The sequence below is a fragment of the Aethalodelphis obliquidens genome, unplaced genomic scaffold, assembly GCF_003676395.1.
Source record: "Aethalodelphis obliquidens isolate GAN/ISIS:26980383/991018 unplaced genomic scaffold, ASM367639v1 scaffold63, whole genome shotgun sequence".
Lineage (NCBI taxonomy): Eukaryota > Metazoa > Chordata > Mammalia > Artiodactyla > Delphinidae > Aethalodelphis > Aethalodelphis obliquidens.
In genome coordinates this window covers 2,719,347-2,743,286 of record NW_020838007.1, presented here as the reverse complement: position 1 = coordinate 2,743,286, position 23,940 = coordinate 2,719,347, and the positions used below count along the sequence as shown (strand labels likewise).

Here is a 23,940-nt window from a genome sequence, read left to right as displayed (position 1 = left end):
AAGCAGGAGTGTCATCTGAGGACGTTCTGGACTCAAAGGCACTAAATTTGTTACCACGTCATGGCTTTTCTACAGGACTAATAGAGGCTTAAACTTTACTGTTAATTATACTGGTTCATCTTAATGTGCTTGCTGGTATATTGCTATTCTTCATTTCATGGCTTTCAAAAATCACTTTCTGGTGTAAAAGCTATTTTTAAATATGTACAATACTATTCATAGCATTTAATTCACTTAATTTTCACTAGGCTGCTTTATAATGAAAAAGTACAACTTTATCTGAACTTTTCAACAGTTGTTCACGTGATCTATAATAATCTGAAGTTGTTAAAGTCTTTTTTTTAAACAGACATTTGTGCTTACTGTTCAACATAATTCCCACTTATACACAGAGAAAGATTTCCAGCTGTCATGTATCTGCCTCTTTAACTGAGCGAGAGGATGTAGTTCTTAGACCCAAAGTCTGTAACCGCAATCCAGACTTTTAAAGGAAGATGTTGCTCTAAGTGCTGTGTGTTATGAAATCAGCCTCTTCTGCTTGTTCTTAATGCTGTGTTCGAACCACAGCTCAAAATCATTAAAAAAGATCACTGATACACGTGTCTCCTGTTTTTTTAAAAAAATATTTCACAGACAAAGCATATGTTGGGGGGTGGGGGGAAAACTACTTGCATTTAAAAACCCGTCTCAGAAACGGTTCTTACGGTTCCCCAGGTAACCGTCCCATTCAGTTCTTACTCACTCTGACTTTTCAGAAATCATTATATTTGCTATAAACCCTGGCAGATCACATCATACAGTTCTGGGTTCTACACAGAACACTCAGGGATCGTCACCTGAGTTGAGGTGTCACCTTCAGGCTTCTGGAAGCTGTCACAGACAAACTGAGTCAACTCAGCCCAAAACGTGAGCAAGACTTCTAAAGAGAATTGTTCAGCAGACACCCTCAGAGGCTAATAAGGTCATTGGCATCAGAGGTTTTCAGTTCGTGATGATGGAGCAAAAGGAATTTAAGTTTCCTTCACTGAGAGATTAGAATGATATCTCTAAGCTCTAAGTAAGTATATGGATTCACAGATTACATAACTGTGAATGTATAAAACTGCATACAGGGCTTCCCTGGTGGCGCAGTGGTTGGGGGGTCCGCCTGCCGATGCAGGGGACGCGGGTTCGTGCCCTGGTCCGGGAGGATCCCGTGTGCCGCGGAGCGGCTGGGCCCGTGGGCCGTGGCTGCTGAGCCTGCACGTCCGGAGCCTGTGCTCCGTGGCGGGAGAGGCCACAGCAGTGAGAGGCCCGCGTACCGCAAAAACAACCCAAAACAAACAAACAAAAAAACACTTCATACAACCTACCAAACTACTAGAATAAGTGAGTTTAGCTTGGTTACAGGAAATACAAATAAAATATTTTTGCATTTCTATATGTTAGTAATGAACTGTGGAAACAAATGAACTTTGGAAACTGAAATCTTAAAATACCATTTAAATAACTGTATGGGCCCCAAACTCTAGTTATAAAACGTTCTTTTTTTTTTTTTTTTTGGCCACACCGCGCAGCTTGTGGGATCTTAGTTCCCTGACCAGGGATTGAACCTGGGCCACGGCAGTGAAAGCGCCAAGTCCTAACCACTGGACCACCAAGGAGCTCCCATAAAACCCATTTTAGATTCTGAATTAATTTTTTAAGACAATTTTGGAAAGGGGATTAGAAAGCTATAAGGAGGAAAATAGCTGTAAGAAAAGGATTTCTTTCTATTAAAACAGCAAATAGTCACTGATAAACCACATTATGCTCTTGAATAAATTCTATAATCTCTTATTCAGCAGATATTTGAGAAATTTTAAAGAATATTCCCCAAACTTATATCCCTCAGTGAAGGTAAGACCAGTATAAACTTTCGTCACAGAAGGAGAGGAGATTCCAGGCTTGATTCCTACTGGATTGGGTTCAGTAAACCCATTTCTATATGAGGTCGCCTGGTTGGCTGGGTCTGGGTGCAGGGAGGTTACTTGGAGCTGCTCTGAAGGAGGCAGGAGATGGTCAGGGTGGGCCCACTGGTGTCCATCTGGGCAGCGGGGCTCAGTGTGGCGCTGAGAAACCAGAGACTGCACTCTTGCAGGACAGGAGGCGGGACACTGATCTCCACTGTCGGGGGCCTGTGGGACCCCTTCCCACAGCCCTGGCTGTGCACTGAGAAGGCTCTGAAGACTTCAGAAGAAGCCCCAGGCCAAAAACAGACAATAGGCCTGGAGGCTGCCCGTGACCCAGGAGCTGTCCATCAGGCTGGAGCTGAAGTGCCAAAGGCCAAGGAGCCCCCGTGGGCCCTCAAAAGCCGAGGCACCGCCAGCCAGGGAGAGAGACGCCAAGGTCTGGACCCACTGTTTTCTGCTCAGGCTACACTCAGCACAGGACATAACAGAGGCCAACACCTCCCTCCCTGGCGATAGGTTCCCTGCTGACCCACCTGGTACATGGGGAGCCCCCACTGCACTTCAGGGCCTGCACCGGATCCCATACCCCACCAGTCTCTGGCTTTCTTGGACCAACTTCTGTTCATTGGATCGTTTGTGAAACAGCAGAGCTGCCAACAGCTAAGATGGACTAGCAACTCAGGCAGCCCTCTCCCTGCACCCTCGAGGACATCTAGAAAAGCAGTGTGCTCGAAAGAAACCTCCAGAATCCTTCAGAGAGCCACTCACAGTGGCCTTGGAACAAACACTTATTTCTGACTCTCCATGATGACACTTGCACAAAACAGTTTATAACGAGCCTGTTACTTAAAACATCATAATTTCTCTCGTTACACTGTTTTGACGTTTTGCTTTGAATGGATTCTAATTAAAATACATGTTTTAAAAATAACAGCCAAAAAGGTAAAAGTTGTGCATTTGTAAATTTCATTGTTTTGATGGCATGTGTCTGTCCAGACTTTGGGCTTTTGTGCTAATAATGTAAACCTCATTCACCTTACTTTAAAAAAATCAAAAGCTACAGTCTTAGTCATTTGAACACAGCATGGTGTTAACTGCAATACAGACTTTCAAAAGGCTTTACCAGGAAACAGTATATATACATTTACACACACTTGTGTATAGTATACTGCTCCTATATGACTTAACCTGTTTACAAAGCCATTTGCATTTATAGAGTTTACTGTGGTACTACCACCAGAATCTGGAAGCACAAAATATTCTAGCAGTCTACACTAGCAGACAGAGTAAGCATGCTTTCAAATCAAAGTGCTGACTTTGGCCTCTCCCACGTGGCAGGCCAGGGACCCATCCCCTTGGCCCCACCTGAGCCAGGCTGTGTCTGCCACCCTGGCTTCGGTGGGGGACCCTGAAGTCCTGCTTGAGATTTCCTGCTTACAGTTCAAGGGCAGCACAGGCTTTGGAGCCTACAGACCTGGTGGCCTCAAGTATTAGCTCTGTCTCAGGTTAATGTCTTCAAATGTCACGCATACAACAGGGTCACCTGCGCGAAGACTGGAGGAGAGGGTGTGCTTGCCACATGCGGCCCCCACAGAGGGAGCTGTGCTGCTCAGCTTTCACTTTCCAGGTTCACCCAATTCCTACAGACTTGTAAATAGCACTCTGCCTTGGCATGCTCTCTACGCTAACACTGCAGCTTAAAATGCCAGTGACGGAAACGGGCCAAGTTAGTGCCAAGGGGGTTGGAGCACCTGTGTCAAGGCAGAGACTGAACCACCAGGACCCAAACCTCCTCACCATGGTTTTAAGTAAAATACATCTGTTTCTTTTCTCATTACTCTAGATGTGGACAGTATTTTTGGTTAAAAAACCATGTTGTGTGTGTGTCGGGGAGTGTTCTTACAACCTTAGCAATAAAATGTGAAAATCTGAAGGGAGAATAGTTTTAAAAAAATAACTTCCCACCTTGCCCCCATTTTTTCCTTCTCTGGCTTCCTTTCTGTGAGGGGTGGGGGAGCTAACACTGATCTGAGCGCTGTCACAGCCTCAAGGAAACCGCAAGGACCCCAGGCTCCTGGTGCCGGGATCCTGTACCACGTATGCATCCTCTTCACCAATGCTGGCACACTCCCTTCCTTCCAGAACCATCCACGAGCACATGGTTTTGCCTCACTGTCAACCTCCCGTAAACCTCCCGCACACACATTCTCCACTCCCAGAGAGGCCAGTCTAACAGTTCTTAGTCGGGGATACACTGAACTTCCCAGTGAGAAAAGTAACCACAAAAGCCAGCTCCTGATGCTTCAGATGTTCCATCGATTGACCCCAAGGAAAAGGAAAATTCCAATCTGAGCTGTTCCAAGTGTCGCAAATGCAGGCTCAGGTGCTGTGACCACCACCATGACCCTCCACACAAGTTCAGTAGGAAAAGCAAACTCACTTTCTTACCACGGGAGGATGGGGTATTTTCTGAGGCTGAATCCTCTTTGGATAATGAAATATCTCTCTAAAGAAAGAATTAAAGAAAATTATGATGCCACGGAGCAACTAAGCCCGTGCACCACAACTACTGAGCCTACGCTCTAGAGCCCGTGAGCCACAGCTACTGAGCCCACAAGCCACAACTAGTGAAGCCCGCACACCTAGAGCTCGTGCTCCGCAGCAAGAGAAGCCACTGCAATGAGAAGCCCAAGCACCACAACAGAGTAGCCCCTGCTCACAGCAACTAGATAAAGCCCGTGTGCAGCAACGAAGACCCAACGCAGCCAATACAAACAAACAAATAAAAATTTATTTAAAAAAAGAAAATTATGAAGTTAAAAGGGAAAAGATGATAGAAGTCACCAGAAGAGGACAGAGGATTAGGAATATTCATAAATTGGCTTCAGCTCCAAAAATACAAAGAATTTTACAAGTTCCAAAGCAGGTACTTACTTTACCTTTCTTAGTTCCTGGATTTGAACGTCTGACCCGGCTCTCCTGTGCCTTTCTTCAACTACAGCTACTGGCCTCAACATTCTGAAGTGACCCACTAGAGGGAAAATTGGGTTTATGACTGAGAAAACTTCTATTAATCTAAAATGCTTCCAAAATAATGCAGTTACAAAATGATCTAGATTTCTCAACAGAAGTTGCATTAGGTTTTGTGGACAAGTGTTTTACTGATAATAATATTTTCAACTTTTTTTGGAAAGTAAAACTTGTCCCTTATTTCCAAACCAAAAGAAGTGAGGAATGCAATTACAACCTACCAGTATCTTCCATCTTTTTCAGGAGGGGAATAACAAGCACATGGTGATGGAGCACGATGGCAACCAAGCCCTGTAACTCTACCTCCAGACCAAGGTGAATGGCAGGGCAGTCAGTGTTTGAGGACTGGACAAACTGTGCCTTTGGGACCCTTGCAAAGAGAGAACCCAAACAGCCACTATTCTTAGAGAAGTAAAGCAACAGCCATAATTAAGTCGCAAGATTGTATCCAAAGAAAATACTGACTCAAACTCAATAAAATACAAATTAGTCAAAATGCGCTTCAAATCATTACAGAATCTCAAATCTCATACTTAGAGGTGCATACAAAATAACAGCTTAATATTTGTGTATATAGAGGAAATGCTGTATGTTCTTTTTTTAAAAACAAACAAACCCTCAATTAGTGTTAAGGAGCTGAAACATCTCATTGTTTTACCCTATTTAGATTATATTAGGTAGATTTCATGTAGATTATATTAGATATATTTCATATATGGTACACTTAAAAGTAATCTTATGAAATTACCCAAATGGAGTAAAAGGCTGACTTTCAGCAGGTACCTGATTAGAAAGTCAGGAAACACCTGCAAGCTTTCTGTCCCGCTCTTACTAAGGAGTGGGCCATAGCGCCTGCCCACCAGAGGGAGGGAGAACCACATACCGGCTACCGCAGGACAACCAGGCACGCTTGCATGCAAACTTGCATTTTTCTTTTTCACTTCAAAGAGAGTTTTCTACCATTTAAAATGGTCAAAATTCAAAGCAGAAAAAGCTGGACATAGGGAGGGAGGGAGAGGTGAGGAAAGAAGGAAGAAAGGTTCTATGCATACCTCACAGCCAGGAAGAATGAGAATATATTGTGGCTACACGTGGAACATCTCTGACCTGTCCTACAACTTCTGCTCTTATGGACCATGCTGTCCCAGAGAAAACACAACGTGAAAGTGCTTTCTGTTCATCTCAGGCTCCATGAGCCCTCTTACTTGTAGAGAGAAAACACAAGTGCTGAGGAGGACTTTGGGGCTGCCTGTGCACTTCCCACGAGCACTATCCAAGTCAGCGGAATAATGTCATACTCTGCCTTGAAGGCTTCTGAAGTCAAGCCACATTCTCTCTGCTGAGAGAATCATTCTTATCAAAATAGCCAGATAACTGCCACAAGATAATTATGATCTGTCATCATTACTGTTGGTGGCTGCCAGCAATTTACGGGGAAGAATAGAGCTTGATTTTCAAAGCCTAACCCCGAAGAAGCAAGACAACCAAAAACTTGTTTTAATGAGTTAAAATGAACCAGCCTGACATGGAAGTCACAAAGGAAAAAAATCTCAGAGGGAAAACTATACCCAATCGGCACAAACTTAGCATTTCTCAAATGTAAGTTACAAGCTCAAAATGCAGGACAAATATCTTTCAAAAATCAGAAAGCCAGGCCAAAATTCACGGCTGAAGACAAATTCTGGCCAAGTCTCTAAGAGAAGGAGAATTCTTGCCTCTATTGTTCCTTTGGGTCAAGGAGGCAGAATCTTTTAGGTACTCCGTAATATACAGATGGACCAGGAGAGACCAAACAAAGCTCCTATTTGCGGAATGAATAATTAAAAGCACCCACCTCTGGTTCTGCAGATTTCTGGTTCAGGTGGTTAAATTCCAAGGCAGTAGAGAGGCCCATACTTTTTATGAACACTCCTGTGCAACTCCGGCCTCTAGGCCAATGTGACTGGACGCACCGTAGACCATGGCTTGGGAAAAGCCCACTGAGTAAGCATCTAATACCAAAAACCACTTCAAACCAATGTTGGTAACACTTAATCTAAATGTATTTTACTTTCTTCTAAACTAACTCCATATCTTCCCTATGGAGATTCAATTTTGAAAATCTGAAATAAATGAAGGTCCCCATTTTAAAAAGTAAGACGTAGCCAACAGAAGAAATATGTCTATATTACCATGAAAGCAAGTATTTTTCAGACAGAATCCTTTAACAATTCAGAAATGTATATCTCACCAATGCATTTTATAAAAATGGTATCATCTCAAAGGTATCAGGAAAGATGCACGTACTCTTTCTGACTCATTTGCTAAAACATTTTCTGTCCATTTCATTACCATCACCATACTCTACAATCTTCTACAGTGGCTTTGTTCAGAACATCTGAATTTGGATAAGAAATCCTGAAGATGAACCAAGTGGAAAGAACACAAGAGCTAGATATGTCTAACGTACAACTTGCTTCTTTTCTTCAAACACCTCTTCTGCCCAAACTGTTAAGATGTTTATAAAATTCCTGGAATTACCTTCTGAGGTCACTGAAATAAGACAGCCAATAGCTCCACTGCTTCCTAGAGCATAAAGGACTACAGTAACGTCTTCCATCTGTAAATAAATGGAAGGCAGATTCTATAACAAATAAGCTGAAGATTATATTTGAAGGCATAGTTTTATTATTTTTACTAGTGGCAGGAAGGTGACCTTAATACATGAACTCTTTCTCCTTTGTTGGAATCTGCAAATAGCACCCTACTGTATGCAAAATGTTGGTTCAGTAAGAGACATTTTTGTGGTACTTTAAAAGGTTGGTTTTGCTATTTTTCTTGAATAAACTAAGTCTTTTTTTACCTAATCTATTTTTCATTTCAATTGTTAATTTGCTGAGCAAACACTTTTTATCTATTTTATAGGTGTTAAATTAAATCTCAGCCATGGCTCCGTCTTTACCCTGTCAAAAATCCTACTTAAATACAGATGTGCACACCAGACACAGCAAGTATAAGGCTTATTGTAAATGAAACGGTTATGATATTTACCACACACACACACCCGGATAATTTAACTCAATGCCCACTATGTGCTGCTGGCCTGCTATGAATACTCCACACGCATATTCCAGGGGTCCCCCTTTCGGCTCTTTGTAGCTTCCCTTAAGGACTAGGTTAGCAAGATGAGAGCAGCAGCATTTGACAAGATCAGATATTCCTGATACCAAATAATGACAAAAGAACTTCTTACACCTTCAGAGAATGTTTTACTAGAGAATTTCAAAGCACTCCCTATTATCTCACTTTCTGTAACTGGACAAACACAACACAATTATGAAACTGAATGGCAACAAATCTCAAACAGGCTGAACCAAAGGTGGAAACTCAGGGTTATTAGTGCTTCTAAAGACCCACAATTTATCCTCATTGGAAAACACGCCCTATGCAATGTGAAAAGTAAAAAGAAAGTTTCATGTAACACATGATTTTAAACCGAGCAGTCTCAGTGGTTAAAAATAAACAAACAAGAAATTTGTTAATATCCATCTTAGCATTTAATATATGCAAAAATGTGAATTATTTAATAAACAAGCTAAAACATGTTCACTGTTTTTGAATTTGAAAATGTGCTGTCAATTTGAAATCACACGTTTGATCTGTATCAGGAGACAAACCATCCTGCCTGATCGGGCCTGCATGTGGCAGAGTGAGCCCTGCCCCCTCACCACTCTACCCACCCCCACAAAGAAGAGTCCAACCACAGCACAGCCAATATAATGATGAGACATATCAAATGCAAACATTTTTTTCCCTTTAAAGTATTCTCTAAATTTGGCCAAACTCAGTATTTAATACGAAAACCCTGCCTCACAGCAGTGATGCCTGCGGCCTTATCAGATCACTCACAACAAAGACAATCTAGAAAGAGGCCGTTCCCTCTTTCAACTCAAAGGTTAGAACTGAAGTAAAGGCAGTTAGAGCAAAAGGAAACACACAAACACATCCTCAAACACACCCACACAAATTGTGGCAACTTTCACATCTGAAAACAACTGAATTTCATTCCAAGCAGGTTTTAATGACAGTTTGCTATTTAAAAAATTCAAGTAAAATGCTCAAGTAAGGATGTTTCAATGCAAGAGGAAAACAGCAGCCTACAATCTTAAAATTTTACTGCATAATGGAATCAAGACCGACTCTGGCTGGTGGAGACCAGGTGGCAGGGACAGGCAGGTCCCATCCTCCCAAACCTGCACTGCCGAGAACCACAGCTGCAGGCACTGCTAAGCGTATCTGATCTCCACCATAAACTTAAGGTGTGATGATTTTCCCTTTTCCTCTGAGAGATCAGTTGGAGAGGACATGATGCAGGAATAACAGTTTTACATTCTGGGTGAGAAAGTGCTATGACCGCACAGATTTGCTTAAAAAATTTGATTATGGCAAGCTTCAGGTAAAAATCATTTTTAAAGGGTCAATTTTTCATTTACATATAACCAATACATCTTATTTACATATATATGACCCAATTTTCATTCAGCTTTCTTTATATGAAGTCTACATTTTAACTGGTATGTAACCGTTATATACTATCTTTAGAGAAAGACTAAACATCCTCTTATTCACAGGCAGTTCTGATGATAACAATTTGTCTCCACATTGAAAAGTGAATATCGTTAAAACCTCAAATAACAAAAAAGATGAAGACCTAGTGTTAAATCTGTGTAGGGCCGCACCAGCTATTCAAGGAGTCAGCAGCTATCTAAACACAAAGCAAGGATGACTGAAGACATGGACCACTGCTTAACGCTGCTACTGACATGAAATTCTTATACTGGGTTCATTTTTTCTTTTCAAAAAACACTGATTTTTCTAGTGATGTTCAACTTTAAAAAGTTATCTTAGTTCTTTAACCCTCAGAGAACTGCTATATTTAGGCTGCTAACCAAAAAAATAATCAAGAGCATGTACCTTTGTCCAGCCCCAAGGGTTAAAGTGCAGGAACTGTCTATAACCTGGTATATAAGGCACCCTATTCCACTTTTTTCTTAAAAGAAACCTTTCCTTTGGTTTCTTGCAGTTTTTCAGTAAGTCTGTCCTTTGTCTCCTCCATTTTCTCTGTGAGGAGCTCCTTTGTCTCCTCCATCCTGTCCTGCAGATACTCCTTCACAGGGGGTGGTGTCGACATATAGCCACGGCTGCGCAGATACTTCACAGTGAAGGAGGTCCCCCCCAGGGTCACAGTGTACCGCGCGGGCGTTGCAATCTGTGGGAAAATGAAATGGACAGATCAGTACTGATTACAACTGTTGTCTAAAGCAAAAACAGTGTGACGTTAAAATTCTTGTTAATAACCAAACTATCAATTACTTTATTGCTTCATAAGGCTGTTACATCCTATATGGTTTTCCCTCCTAACATTCCGTATTTGTCACCTAGACACTGACCCAGGATTAGAGAACATTCACAGGGGCAGCACCAAAGTTCTGTACCCATGTGCTAGTGAACCTGGGGGGCAGACTCACTGAGAACCAGAGGGAGGGCTCAGGACCCTCCCTATAACAAAGGCACATGCGTTTCCACTCCCCAGAAACCCTGCCGACCTGCACACACTATTCATCTAAACCGGAACCAAACTGAGGGGCAAGCACGGGCCAAATGTTTATTCTTCACTGAGTTTAGTTTACTTTCACTTCCAAATCTCTTTTCTTTGGCTTTTCCAGGCTTTATGCTACTTTCTCATTACAGTCCATGCTGGGCTTGGCATCCCAACCAGGAACTTCCATGAGGCCAAAAAGTGGTAAAATGGCACACATATAGGAGACATGTACACATGTCAACTGACCAGAGGTTTAAGGTCCCAAACTAACTAGTAGATGAACTGGTACAAAGGGAGAACTGTAAGAGCACAGGCTGCATCACATTCTGAGGCAAGAAACCTCAGTGTCTGCTGCTCTACCTGAGAAACCAGGTTACAGAAACCAAACACCCAGGTGGACCCTCCACACCTCTTTCCTTGCACAGGAACATGAGCAGAGCCCCTGCTGACGCCAGCCCACCTGCGTGCCAACCTTGTGTTTCAATTCCAAGCAGGCCAACAGGCACTGAGCACTGATGTGCCTCCAGAGCACAGCACAGGCACAGTGGAAATACAAAGAAAGAAGACATAACTCTAAATTCCTAGGAGCTCATGATCAAAGACAACAGACATTAAAAAAAGACTTAACACACAGACTGTGAAATGAGAGCATGGGATAAGGAACAGTTATAATTAGGGAAATGGTTTCAACCATCATGACAGTTGGATTAAGGTTAAATTATATACACTGTAACTAAAAACTTGATAACTTATTAATTTAATAAGTTTTAATGTTGAAAAACTCAGCAATTAAGCTTTAGCCCTCTAGTCAAAATTATCATATAAGAAATCTCCCAATATTTCAGAGGATTTTAATGAGGATGACAGAATAAAACAACATTATTTTTGAATACTACTATAAACCCATAATTCTAAGTATTTTCATAACAGTAGTAAAATAACATCTAGTTTCCCAATCTCTTCTACCTGTTTTCTTAGGATAAAGCTACATAGAACCTAATTTTTTGTCAGTTGAGAAAAATTGGATTAATATAGCTAAATTCCACAATTTACAATATGAGTCTTCTCTTCCAAAATAAAGACCCATAACTGTAAAAACTATCTATTTACAAAGATGTCATTCTCTGAATCCAGACAACAACTGTAAAGACAATGAACTCCAAAATGAAACATACATTACATCAACAACTAAGTCTAAGGTTTATCACATAAAACAATTTGATTAAACTTTACTATTTTACTTTTTAGAAAGATAAACTATTATAAACAGTAAAATAAATGCTAAATTTCACTAACATGTCAGGTGGCATGTGGATCTCTGAATAAGGAAAATTAATGTACTATCAATAGGAGAAATGTCACAGAGACAACCTGTTCATTAGAAATTCAGAAGTCTCACTTTGTCTCATCACAGCAGGTTATGAAAAACCTACCTATTCTTAAGGCAATTCTTCCTAAACCACCATTTTATTTACCCTTAAAAATTTTAGTTTACTTTTAATCATTAGACATGTAAGAGATGAAACATGGTATTTTAAGTTACAAACGTAACCCTGGGAGCAAGCACGGAGTGTTACAGAGGTTCAGTGTGAGGAGCCATCTACCCACAGCAGTACCTACCTTAAACAGGGCATATGCTGTCAGTGCATTTCCACTCTGGGAATTTTTCAGAATGTTTACTACGCTGTCAGGTAACCCAATAAGTTCTAGAAAAGGAACGACATTCACTCCTCTAAGAAAGAAACAGAAAGTAATTTATATATACATATAGATAAACTTTTAGGGATAAATATTTTCAAAAGATTATCTGAAAACATCAAAACCAAATTCTGTTTAAAAGTCAATCCTGCACCACCAAGCACTCTAATTTCACTCTAAAGGAACAACATGTGCATGAACACCAGCGTCCTGCTGTGTCTCACTGTTCACAGCTTCTGTTCATGGACATCCCTAATTAGCACACTGAGAAAAATAGAATCATTTATCAGAGAAAAATTAATAGCATTAAGTAACCTAAGAGAAATGATCAGAAATGATTCTAATCATTCTCCTGATCTTATAATCTTTAGTTCCTTAGAATGATCCAACTCAAAGTTTAAGACCTAAGATTTTTTACCTCTAAAATTACATGTCAAACTATACTATTATCATAAAAACAAGTGATATTATAACACCACTTACTGTATTATGCAAAAAATAAATGATTCTATGGGTTTCATGAAAACTTCAATTATTCTAAAAAGATGCTTCTATTCTATTATCAGACTTAAAAGGCAGGTAAAGAAGCAATTACCATGAATTGCAACAAATTTTTGGAGGGAGGGAAAGAAGGCAGAAAAAGTCTCTAATCCAACTGGTAAACCCTAATTTCTTTTTAGTTTCCCTGAGTGTCAAGTTTGCCACGCCGGAACACTCGTGCTCTCCCACTCTCTCCCTCACTGCCTGTAGTTTTGCAGACATTGTGAGCCTTCACCTCAAATCACAAGGTTCTTGTTCTGTGCTTCTCCTTCATAAACATAATATAATCATCACAGCCAGGAAACTTAACATGTAGGACAGTATATAGTTAATACAAAAGTACGTTATTTAATGTTAAAATTCCCTGAATTGGGGCTTCCCTGGTGGCGCAGTGGATGAGAGTCCGCCTGCGGATGTAGGGGACATGGGTTCGTGCCCCGGTCCGGGAGGATCCCACGTGCCGTGGAGCGGCTGGGCCCGTGAGCCATGGCCGCTGAGCCTGCGTGTCCGGAGCCTGTGCTCCACAACGGGAGAGGCCCGCGTACCGCGAAAAAAAAAAAAAAAAAAAATTCCCTGAATTGTCCGGTGAGTCCCTTGTCACTATCTTGTCATGTCTTCCAGTTCTTCTCCAGAAGCGCTGCTCAGCACTTTCTGTTGAGGAGGAAGGCAGGACCTCTTTTTTGATGCTGAGATTTCTGAAACTCCCAGGCCAGCTTTGTGGTAGAACAGCCTTTCATTTGGATTTGTCTGATTGTTTCCTCATGATTAAATTTGAGGTAAATGTTTTCAGACAGGAAAGCTGCAGAATTGATTCTATGTCCATCTCAGAGCATCACAACAGGAGCCACACACTCAGTCTGTCCTGTGAGTTTGACCTGGTGTTTGACTTGTGTGAGTTTGACTTGTGGTTAAGATCGGGTCCACAGGTTGCTCCTCTGTACAAGTACTCTTTCTCTTTGTAATTAAGAAAGGGAACAGCCTGGATCCATTATTATTACAGTAGTAGTAATCTCCTAGTTTATTTTTAATATTAAAAAATAATTTGCTTAACTGGGGAAAAGTTGTCCCTCTCTGATTTCACTATAATACTAGGAGATCAGAGACTAATCTCAATAGATACGGATGATCATCACCAGGAATTACTGGCCATCTATACAAGAGGAAACCAGATAACTGAAGGAAACTTTAAAGAGTTAGATTTAAAAATCAACTACAAGTCCAATCCAGTTTCTTTTATCTCCACCCTCATTTCCTTTTCAAATCTCTTAAACAACAGAACCCCACTGAAGCAAGACTTAGTACTACAAAAATTTAGCGATTCTGTGGATCTAATCAAGTCACTAGGTACAATAACATCCTACCATAACATGCTAATCATCTCTTCTGGTACCCGTACAATTACCAAATTATTTCATTAATCATTTCTTAGTTCAGACTAAGCCCTGTATGTAAAATCTACATATTTAACGGCAATCATGCAGGGGGGAAAAAAGACAACATGTGGCTAAATATAAGACCAAACTGAGTGATTTAAAAACACAAAAAAACAACTGGGACTTCCCTGGTGGTCCAGTGGTAAAGAATCTGCCTTACAATGCAGGGGATGCGGGTTCGATCCCTGGTCAGGGAACTAGGATCCCACATGCCACGGGGCAACTAAGCCCATGTGCCACAACTACTGAGTTTGTGCGCCTCAACGTGTAGCCCATGTGCCACAAACTACAGAGCCCACACGCTCTGGAACCCGTGTGCCACAAACTACAGAGCCCACGTGCCCTGGAACCCACACACCACACCTAAAGAGAAAACCCGCAGGCCACAACTAGAGAGAAGCCCGCACACCACAACGAAGAGCACTCGCACCGCAATGAAAGATTCCACATGCCTCAACAAAGATCCCATGTGCTCCAACTAAGACCCAACACAGCCAAAAATAAATAAATAAATGAATAATAAATCTAAAAAAAAAACTATCATAGGGCTTCCCTGGTGGCGCAGTGGTTGAGAGTCCGCCTGCCAATGCAGGGGACACGGGTTCATGCCCCAGTCCAGGAAGATCCCACATGCCGCAGAGCGGCTGGGCCCATGAGCCATGGCCGCTAAGTCTGCGCGTCCGGAGCCTGTGCTCCGCAACGGGAGAGGCCACAACAGTGAGAGGCCCATGTACCGCAAAAAAAAAAACTATCATAAAAACAAACAATAATGACCAAGATATCTTGCACAAGTATCCTGTGTAAAATAAAGAAGCAACTACCTGGTCCCACTTTTTTCTAAACTATTGATTTGATGACTTAACTTTTAAAAAATAACTTTCATTTCCTTTGGAATTACTAAATATGAAGCATTAATGAGGGTCTGATCCAAATAGTAATATCCACTCTTGTCACAAAAGTCCCCTCAGCCTGACAGAAACCTGTGCTTCACAAACCACCAGCTTTATGGATGTTCCAAATGATGCAAAAGTATATCCACAGTCTGGACGAAGTGCAGTGAAAACCAGTCAGGACTGTGCCTCAAAATGGATCTGTAACTTTAGAAATTTGAGGCCCAAATACAAGGCATCTAAACGTAGAGACAAAACCATCCTCAAAGAGCTTCATTGGACCAAACAGAGAACTTCTTGTTAGAAGATGAAAGATCTCTGCAACTTTTCCAGAGAGAAGCAACAACAAAGCTTAGTTTAACATAAAATGTATGGACTTCCCTGGTGGTGCAGTGGTTAAGAATCCGCCTGCCAATGCAGGGGACACGGGTTCGAGCCCTGGCCTGGGAAGATCCCACATGCTGCGGACCAACCAAAACTAAGCCCGTGAGCCACAACTACTGAGTCTGCGTTCTAGAGCCCACAAGCCACAACTACTGAGCTCACACGCCACAACTGCTGAAGCCCGTGCGCCTAGAGCCCGTGCTCCGCAACAAGAGAAGCCACCACAATGAGAAGCCCGCCCACCGCAAGAAGAGTAGCCCCCGCTCGCCGCAACTAGAGAAACCCTGTGCGCAGCGACAAAGACCCAATGCCGCCAAAAATATAAATTAATTAAAAAATAAATAAATAAATAAAATCTATGAGGACGCACAATTTAGATCTCCCTGAAATAAAATGTTTCAAAAGCCTGAGATCTTCATCACTGTGTTAACTAAATACAGAATGGCATTTTGCTCTGTGGTGCTGAGAGGCAGTAATGCTAGTTGTCCCTCAAGTTACAAACTATGTTTTCCCTTTTCTTTTAATAGTAAGTAGGCAACAAGCAAATAACAGAGAACTTTTTTCAGCTAAAACCAAATAAAATAAACCCAGCCTCTAGTCAGTTGAATTGAAAACCTGTATTTAACACAATCAACTCCAATATCACAATAAAATCATCTCACGGTGAAAGATACACTGCCATTCAAGCATAAACTAATATTTTCTAAGTATCACTTCCCTTAGAACAAATCAACTTTCAATTTCTCAAGCATTAAGGACTTAACAAAACATTAGGGACTGTTCTGGAAAGCAACACATCCTACCTAATATAACTTAGCTATGTGATGCTGTAACAGAACTGGACCAGTGGTCACGGTGGGGCAGTAGAGCTGGGTCTGGGAACCAAATTTCCATGCTGACAAAGAGCCAAAGGCAGGCGGTGATGGATGAGGTATACGACTTTAAAGTGGACAGTGCCACCACATTTACACACAGGCATTCACAGAAAAAAGAGGGGGAAGGACAAAACCAAGAAAGGTGGACTCCACAGGGGACAGCAGAACGTCACCACAACTGCATCAGTGCAGACACCACCGAAAGCGTCCTAAGTCTAATTAATATTACTAGGTTATTTGAAGGTCTGTTTTTTTGGTTATAGAACTCTTTTACTGAAGGCAAGGAAAAGTAAAAGGAACAAAAGTACTCTTTTTAATAGTCCAAACAAGAATCTCATATTCAATTATTAAAAACTTAGATTTCTCCCCCTGAGGCCAGGAGGCTGAATGCTTATTAAAGGCAACCTAGCAAAGGCAAAAGAAACATGGAAGAAACTCATCATCATCCACAACACCGAATCAGAAAAATCCTAAATGGCTCAAAAAAGAAAATTCAATACGTAGAAAACTATTCATTAAATAGAAGAACTGAATGCCTATGAAATTTTTATTCAAAATGGTACACGATTTTAGGCTCTGTTAAAAAATTAAAGGCAGTTCTGAAGATTTCTATAAATATTTTTATACATGTCCAGAAAATGTCATTAATAAAAAGATAATTCCATAAAATGCACATATAAGAATCTCTGCAAAGAAAGGAATTCTTAAAGAAAATAATGATACATAATGAAGAAGGAAATAACTGAATAACAAGAACTAAATAGAAAGACATGAAAAGAAACAGAACAGCATCAATTATACAAGGTTAAAAAAAAATCCTTTTATTCAACAGAACTTTTGTAAAGAAACATTTCTAATCCCATGTTTCCCAAGAATAAGAATAGTCTCCATTCCATCATCTTTTAATTTAATAAATGATAAGCTTTTTCCAATGAGTGAGCTTTACATTAAAATATTTAATACCTTACTGTCAAACCATTAAATATAACCCAAAACTGAAAATCAGTGGACTTTTGGAAAGTATAAAATAATTCTAAACCCATTAGAGGAGTTTACAAAAACATCAAAGTGGTCTTTACTGTGCATCTCATTGCCTGCAGGATGGTGAACATACTGTTCATAGGTCACACCCAGGCCACAGCAAGAAAAGCCACACAGCACTAGGGACAGGCACACGCTGGCACACTCAGTTCTGCTGGTGGCAGAAAGAAACTGGAAATCACTGATAATCTGTTTCTACGTGTACTCCTGCTCCTAAAACAGTGTGAATGATACAACTCACTTTAAAAGAAAGGAACAGTAATTAACAAGAAAGGTACATTTAGAAATTCTACGTTTTATAATACCTGGAGGCTAGGACCACTAAATTAACTTTTTAAAAAACATTTACTTTATTGTAGTAAAAAATACCTAACACGAGATATACCCTCTTAACAAGATTTTAAGCAGACAACAAATCAACTTCTGATCAGAACAAAAGACCTTACCTTGACATTCATCAGATGTAACATTAAAGCATAAGTCTGCAATTTGTTCATTTTTGTGTCTACAACAGATACAAGCCAGGCTTTGCAAAATCTTACTAATTTCCAACCAAAACCATACACATGGCAAAATAAGTTATCTTTTCACGCTGATAAACACTGTAAGAAACATATAAGTACAGAACTAACTCACGGTGCTGCCAAATCTCTGGAAACTGTAATTTTATTCCTATGCTATCCTATATGTTGATGGGACACAAGCATAGTGATTAAGGCTTGAAATCAGACTCCGAGTTATTTTGGGAAAAACTAAGTTATTTTGACTTATTCCTGCTTAATCTGTTTTCTCATTAATAAACTGGGAATAATTGCACTACCTGCTTCATATGGTTGCTGTGAGAATTAAATGAGATGATACAGTTATAAAAATTTTAGCATAATACCTGCTGTACACAGTAAGCGAATGTTAGCTACTGTTATTAAAATGTGGAAAACTGCTATGAAAAATAGTCATCCTCTATCAATTGAAGACATTAAAGCATTTAAAAAACTACTTAAAGGCTTTCATTAGTACAATTAAGATTAACATTCTGATAAAACAGGGAAAGGCGCTCAATCAAGCAAAAACTTACTTTATGGCTGCATAATAAAACGTTCCAAACCAAACACCAGAAGTTATTAGATGCACTGGAATCAAAACTTTTCCATATTGTCTAAATGTTTTCTTAAATCGTTGATAAAGACTAATTGATCTGTCTTGTAAAGGATCAGGTTCTTCCTTTTTTTCAGAGGGAGTTCCTGGGGATGTAGCACTGGATGACAGAACCCTCTTGGATAAGATATCCTGCTCCCACTGTTTATGAAGGATCCCTGGTTGGGGTGGGTGAGCAATGAATGGCTTCCTTTCCTTTGCAACACACTGGGCAGCAGGTAAGTGCAGCCATCGTTTCTGAGGGCCCTGTACCCAAACCACTCTGGATTCTGAGGTATACAAAAGTAATGGTCCCTTCATGTTTTGACAGTGTCCCAAAAGACCAGCTTTATCTGGTTCCATGCATGTCCTATGTGCCAGTCGGAATACAGTCTTTGGTACGTTCCATTGCATTTTGAAGAACGGAGATTGATGGATTTCAGCTTCTACAGAGACTAGATTAAAAAAAATTAGATTATACATAGATTTCCATTATAAACCAATCTACTTCAACATATATCATTAACTATTAAGAAGTAAAAGGATAGACATTGTTACCAAATCCACAGAAATTAATGTTAAGGTATATAGTTCTACCATACCAAATTTTAGAATTTCATTAAAACACATCATTTAAATATGATATAGTAAACCAGTCCAACAGACATCATGGACGGTAAGATTTCCGGGCTATTTTATTGCCACAAAAGGCATATTTGTAGGGCTTCTGTCATTCTACAAAGAAGCAGTATAGTATAACAGAAAAATCAGATCTGGAAGCTAAAGAGCTGGGCCCTAATGTTTTGGGGTCATAATTCTATGCAACTGTCTTTTAAATTTGAAGCCTAAACCCACTAGTAAAACAAGGATTACTTCATAGGTTTTTACAGGAATTATATGAAATGTATGATGAAAAGAAGTGCTTCTGTAAACTAACAAGCATCATATAAGTGTTAGTTATTAAAATATTAAGGTCTGATGAACAGTTGACATCAATACCCTTTATTCTATAATGCTTTTAGACTAAATTATATAAAATTGTAAATTACATATGTTATTAACTGGTGAGAACAGACTTTTCCAGATAGCTACAACTTTGTTAAAAGACAGGATAGAAGGGCTTCCCTGGTGGCGCAGTGGTTGAGAGTCCGTCTGCCGATGCAGGGGACATGGGTTCGTGCCCCGGTCCGGGAAGATCCCACATGCCGTGGAGCGGCTAGGCCCGTGAGCCATGGCTGCTGAGCCTGCATGTCCAGAGCCTGTGCTCTGCAATGGGAGAGGCCACAACAGTGAGAGGCCCGCGTACCACAAAAAAAAACAAAAAAAAAGACAGGCTAGTATAATTTTTAAAAAACATGGACTTTGAAATAAGATGGGCCCAATTGAGTTAATGGTGGTATTATTTTGAGCAAATTACTTAGCATCTCTAGACACAAAGTTTCCCCACTGGTAAAATAGAATTATTGTATGCATTATTATATAGCAAATCAGCTCCCTTCCCTCAACATCAGGCAGTGCCACGTAACCCCTAATCTTCACCCGCACCTTGCAACAGCTACCTCTCCAATTCTAATACATTGAGAATAGATGATCTTATTTTTTATAAATTGTGTACTTAATAAGAATCACAAGTTTTGAGTTAGCACCTCAGTAAATTAAGCACTCCAACAAATACAGATACACCATCTTACATGAATGTTTGTTACCTGGGATACAAAGCTGTCATTTAAAAACAACTACTAACAAACTGTCTCCTTATAAAATTAATCCCAGACTCACCCCTTCCTAATTAATAATTAACTTAGCTTCTATCAGGCTCTCACAGATGATCCAACAACACAAGGCAAATGGGCTGTGAAATGAAACTGCAAATCTTCCAAAACAAACAGGCTCCCAGGAAGCCTTTAAAGGTGATATTGGAGATGGCTGAATCAAAGCAAAGCCAGTGAAAAGTGACAGAAGACTCAGACCAGTTAATAACCAAAGAGAAAAGCTACAGGGTAATGACATGTGCTTCAAATAAAGAATGATTTAAACACTAAATGACTAAGGCCATTCAGAGAAATGATTAAGTCTGTAATTATTTTCACAAAACTGACTTATTTTTTTGTTGTGAGTCAGACAGTAAGTAAAGGATATCTTACTGTGCTCGCCTACCACCCCTATTTTATCTATAAATCCATGCCATGCCTACGCCAAGGGGAAAAAACACCAACTGGTTATTTATTCTAAGAATTAGCTCAGTTGGAATTATAACCTAAAATCTGTCAAATATAAAAATTCATTTAGAAACTTTTACTATGAATTTTTTGGTCTCTATTTTAGATGAATTTATTTTGAGGCTTTTCTCCAGCACCATTCATTACCTTTGAATGATTCCTGTCCCTGGCGTTAGTACAGGTGTTTTCTGAACTCAGAAGGCTTTCTTTTTTCTCTTTTAAACTTATTTCCTTTACAGGGCAGTTTCCCAGGAGGTGAAGTTCCCAGAAGTCTAACTTTCAGATAACTGGATTATTATGTGTTTGTGTTAGTGAATAAAAAGAAAAAGGATTTTTTAAAAAGGCTCTTTCCAAGCTTCCAGTTTGCATCCTTTCCCCCGGTTTCAAATATTCCCCTCCCATTTTTAAAAACATCTTTATTGATATAATTCACATAATATACAAGTCACTTATTCAAGGTGTAAAATTCACTGATTTTTAGTATATTCACAGTTGTGCAACCATCGCCACAATCTAAATTTAGAACATTTTCATCACCCCCAAAAGAAACTCCAAATCTATTGCAGTCACTGCCCATTCCCTCACCCTCCCAGTCCCAGGCAACCACTAGTGTACTTTCTGTCTCTACACTTGTCTATTCTGGACACTTCGTATAAATGGAATCACACTATGTTATCTTTTGTTCCGAATCATGGGGAGCTGGGGATGTTGTGGGGGGAGTGGAGGTGGTTTGAAAATAGATTCCTGGACTCTCTTAGACCTAATAAATCAGAATGTCCTGCAGTCAAGTCACACCTGACAATATGAACTTAAGAACCATTTCTCTAAGCCCATCAAATGGCTTCAGTGCCAGATGCAGCATGGCAGCAAAAATATCATCCATCATCACCATCATCATCATAATGGTAAGATGTTTTTGATTTTGAGCCCTTACTATGTGGTTGGTGCTTTACAAACATTTTACACGTATTAACTCGTTTTATTTTTGTAACAACCCTATGACGGAGGGACTACTGTCATCACTTTACATTTGAGGACACTGAACCAATAGCTTGCCCAATGTCACTCAACTGCTGAGTGGAGGAGCTGGGATTCAAACCCAGTTTAATCCCAGGCCCATACATACTGGGTCACTAAGCTAACATGGCCACTTCTAGAAGGAAGAGACAGTGCCAATTTTCAGCAAACCAAGTCATATAAGACACATGGTCAAAGCTCTCTAAGGAAACACAGGGCCCAAAAAATGAGTCAAATTTTACATTAAAAACTAAAATTAAATCAATTTAAATTTAAATGGGTGGATGATGGCTAGACTCCCAAAGGTATCCAATCACAATACTGGTGACATACACATTAAGACTCATGCGATTTCAAGGAACAAACCTACTTCAGATGAGTGCAAATAAAAGTAGAGGGCAGGGGCTTCCCTGGTCGCGCAGTGGTTGAGAGTCCGCCTGCCAATGCAGGGGACACGGGTTTGTGCCCCGGTCCAGGAAGATCCCACATCCACAGAGCAGCTGGGCCCGTGAGCCATGGCCGCTGAGCCTGCGCGTCCGGAGCCTGTGCTCTGCAACAGGAGAGGCCACAACAGTGAGAGGCTCGCGTACCGCAAAAAAAAAAAAAAGTAGAGGGCAGGCAGAGACTGAGTAGTATATTCAATATTCTGGAGTGAACAGGCTTCAGGAACATAAAATGACAAAGTAGAAATTTTCTTGTCTCACAGTCAGCACCTGTGTATAATGGCCTCAGCTCGCTGGCAGCTTCCATTTCTTGATTTTACTAGTCTGCTCATATTTTCAATTAAAGATAAAAGTTTCTGGTTACTGGCCAGTAACGGTGGCGCCATTCCTCTTAAGCCCTACCCAGATCAAGTCAGCTATATCTGGACAGGTGAATGAGTGGGCCTGAAGAAATTGTGAACTAACAGGCACCTAAAATATTTCTGATACACAGGGAGAATCTGGAGAACTTAATCTTGAATTTCTTCCAGTGAAATACAGTAATTCCAGTAATAAATATTTAAATCATGAGACTTAGCTTATTTCCTACAGAACGGTGACACGTTATTTTCCTGCTCCAGCAGCATGAAACTTTCATGTCTAGAGATGAGGGCACTGTTCTGAATTGCTTAGAATAATTTCTAAGTAAAGCCTGGTTCTTTTAATGACCTACTTAATTTTAGTAAGCAGGCTATAGCATCTAACTTAAAATGGAAAGCTTGGAATCTGAGAGGTCAGACTGCCTGGGTTCAAATTCTGAAAACCTTATTTATAAACTATGTAACCTTTGGACAAGTTTATCAGCCTCCCTATGCCTCGGTTTCCAATTTGTAAAATGGAGTTAATAATAGAACCTACTTCATAGGGTTGTTGTAAGGATAAAATGAATGAATACATGTAAAAGGTTTAGAAAATACCTAGCATGCAGCAAGTGCTCAGGAAATGTTACAAGTTATTATTATAAGTAAGCAAAATAGCCTATTGCCCTTATTTGCAGTGGTAAAGCCTGAGGATCAGTGCTTGAGCCAAAAGGAGGTTCTATAGGATAAACAGTTGCTTAGGATGGGTCTGGCCCAAAATTTAAAATTTATATGAAACTGTAACTAATCAATTCTCTAATACCTAACCTTTCAGAGACAGGGCTCAGGACCAGGCATGAGGAAGCAGTAACACACATGTCTGAAAGTCAGGAGCCTCTCATGTAGTCCTGAGGCAGAGCAAAGTAGAGTGAAGACACAGTGGTCAAGAGTAAAGGCATAGGGGCTTCCCTGGTGGCACAGTGGTTAAGAACCTGCCTGCCAATGCAGGGGACATGGGTTCGAGCCCTGGTCCAGGAAGATCCCACGTGCCGCGGAGCAACTAAGCCCATGCACCAAAACTACCGAGCCTGCGCTCTACAGCCTGCGAACCACAGCTACCGAGCCTGCGTGCCGTAACTACTGAAGCCCATGCACCTAGAGCCCGTGCTCTGCAAAAAGAGAAGCCACCACAATGAGAAGCCCACGCACCGCAACAAAGAGTAGCCCCTACTCGCCGCAACTAAAGAGAGCCCGCATGCAGCAACGAAGACCCAACACAGCCAAAAATAAATAAATTTTTTAAAAAAGAAGAAAGGCATAAGGAAGCAGTGGGAACCATGAGGGAGAGGGAGAGGGAGAGGGAGAGGGAGAGGGAGAGGGAGAGGG

The 23,940-nt window shown here is 40.6% G+C and overlaps 1 protein-coding gene and 1 non-coding gene across 20 annotated transcripts in view; both read right to left on the bottom strand.

The window, feature by feature from the left end:
* The window catches only part of MIMS1 (mitochondrial inner membrane scaffold 1), a 58,690-nt gene that overhangs the window by 14,676 nt on the left and 20,074 nt on the right, over positions 1–23,940 (bottom strand). For 12 of the 19 annotated variants that reach the window (XM_027088414.1, XM_027088417.1, XM_027088399.1 and 9 more), the window contains exons 2-6: positions 18,479–18,992; positions 12,163–12,274; positions 9,915–10,209; positions 5,183–5,331; positions 4,866–4,962 (exon numbers count right to left, since the gene is read on the bottom strand). In XM_027088414.1, coding sequence (XP_026944215.1) covers positions 9,976–10,209; positions 12,163–12,274; positions 18,479–18,951 — 819 coding nt within the window. In that variant the 5' untranslated portion in view covers positions 18,952–18,992 and the 3' untranslated portion in view covers positions 4,866–4,962; positions 5,183–5,331; positions 9,915–9,975. Of the gene's footprint in view, positions 1–4,371; positions 4,438–4,865; positions 4,963–5,182; positions 5,332–8,192; positions 10,210–12,162; positions 12,275–18,478; positions 18,993–22,143; positions 22,258–23,940 lie in introns of those variants that run through there. The other 7 variants (XM_027088402.1, XM_027088401.1, XM_027088409.1 and 4 more) reach the window with 7 other exon arrangements.
* Positions 1,572–1,643, bottom strand: TRNAE-UUC (transfer RNA glutamic acid (anticodon UUC)). Its single transcript has one exon. It is a non-coding gene; the product is annotated as a tRNA-Glu (tRNA).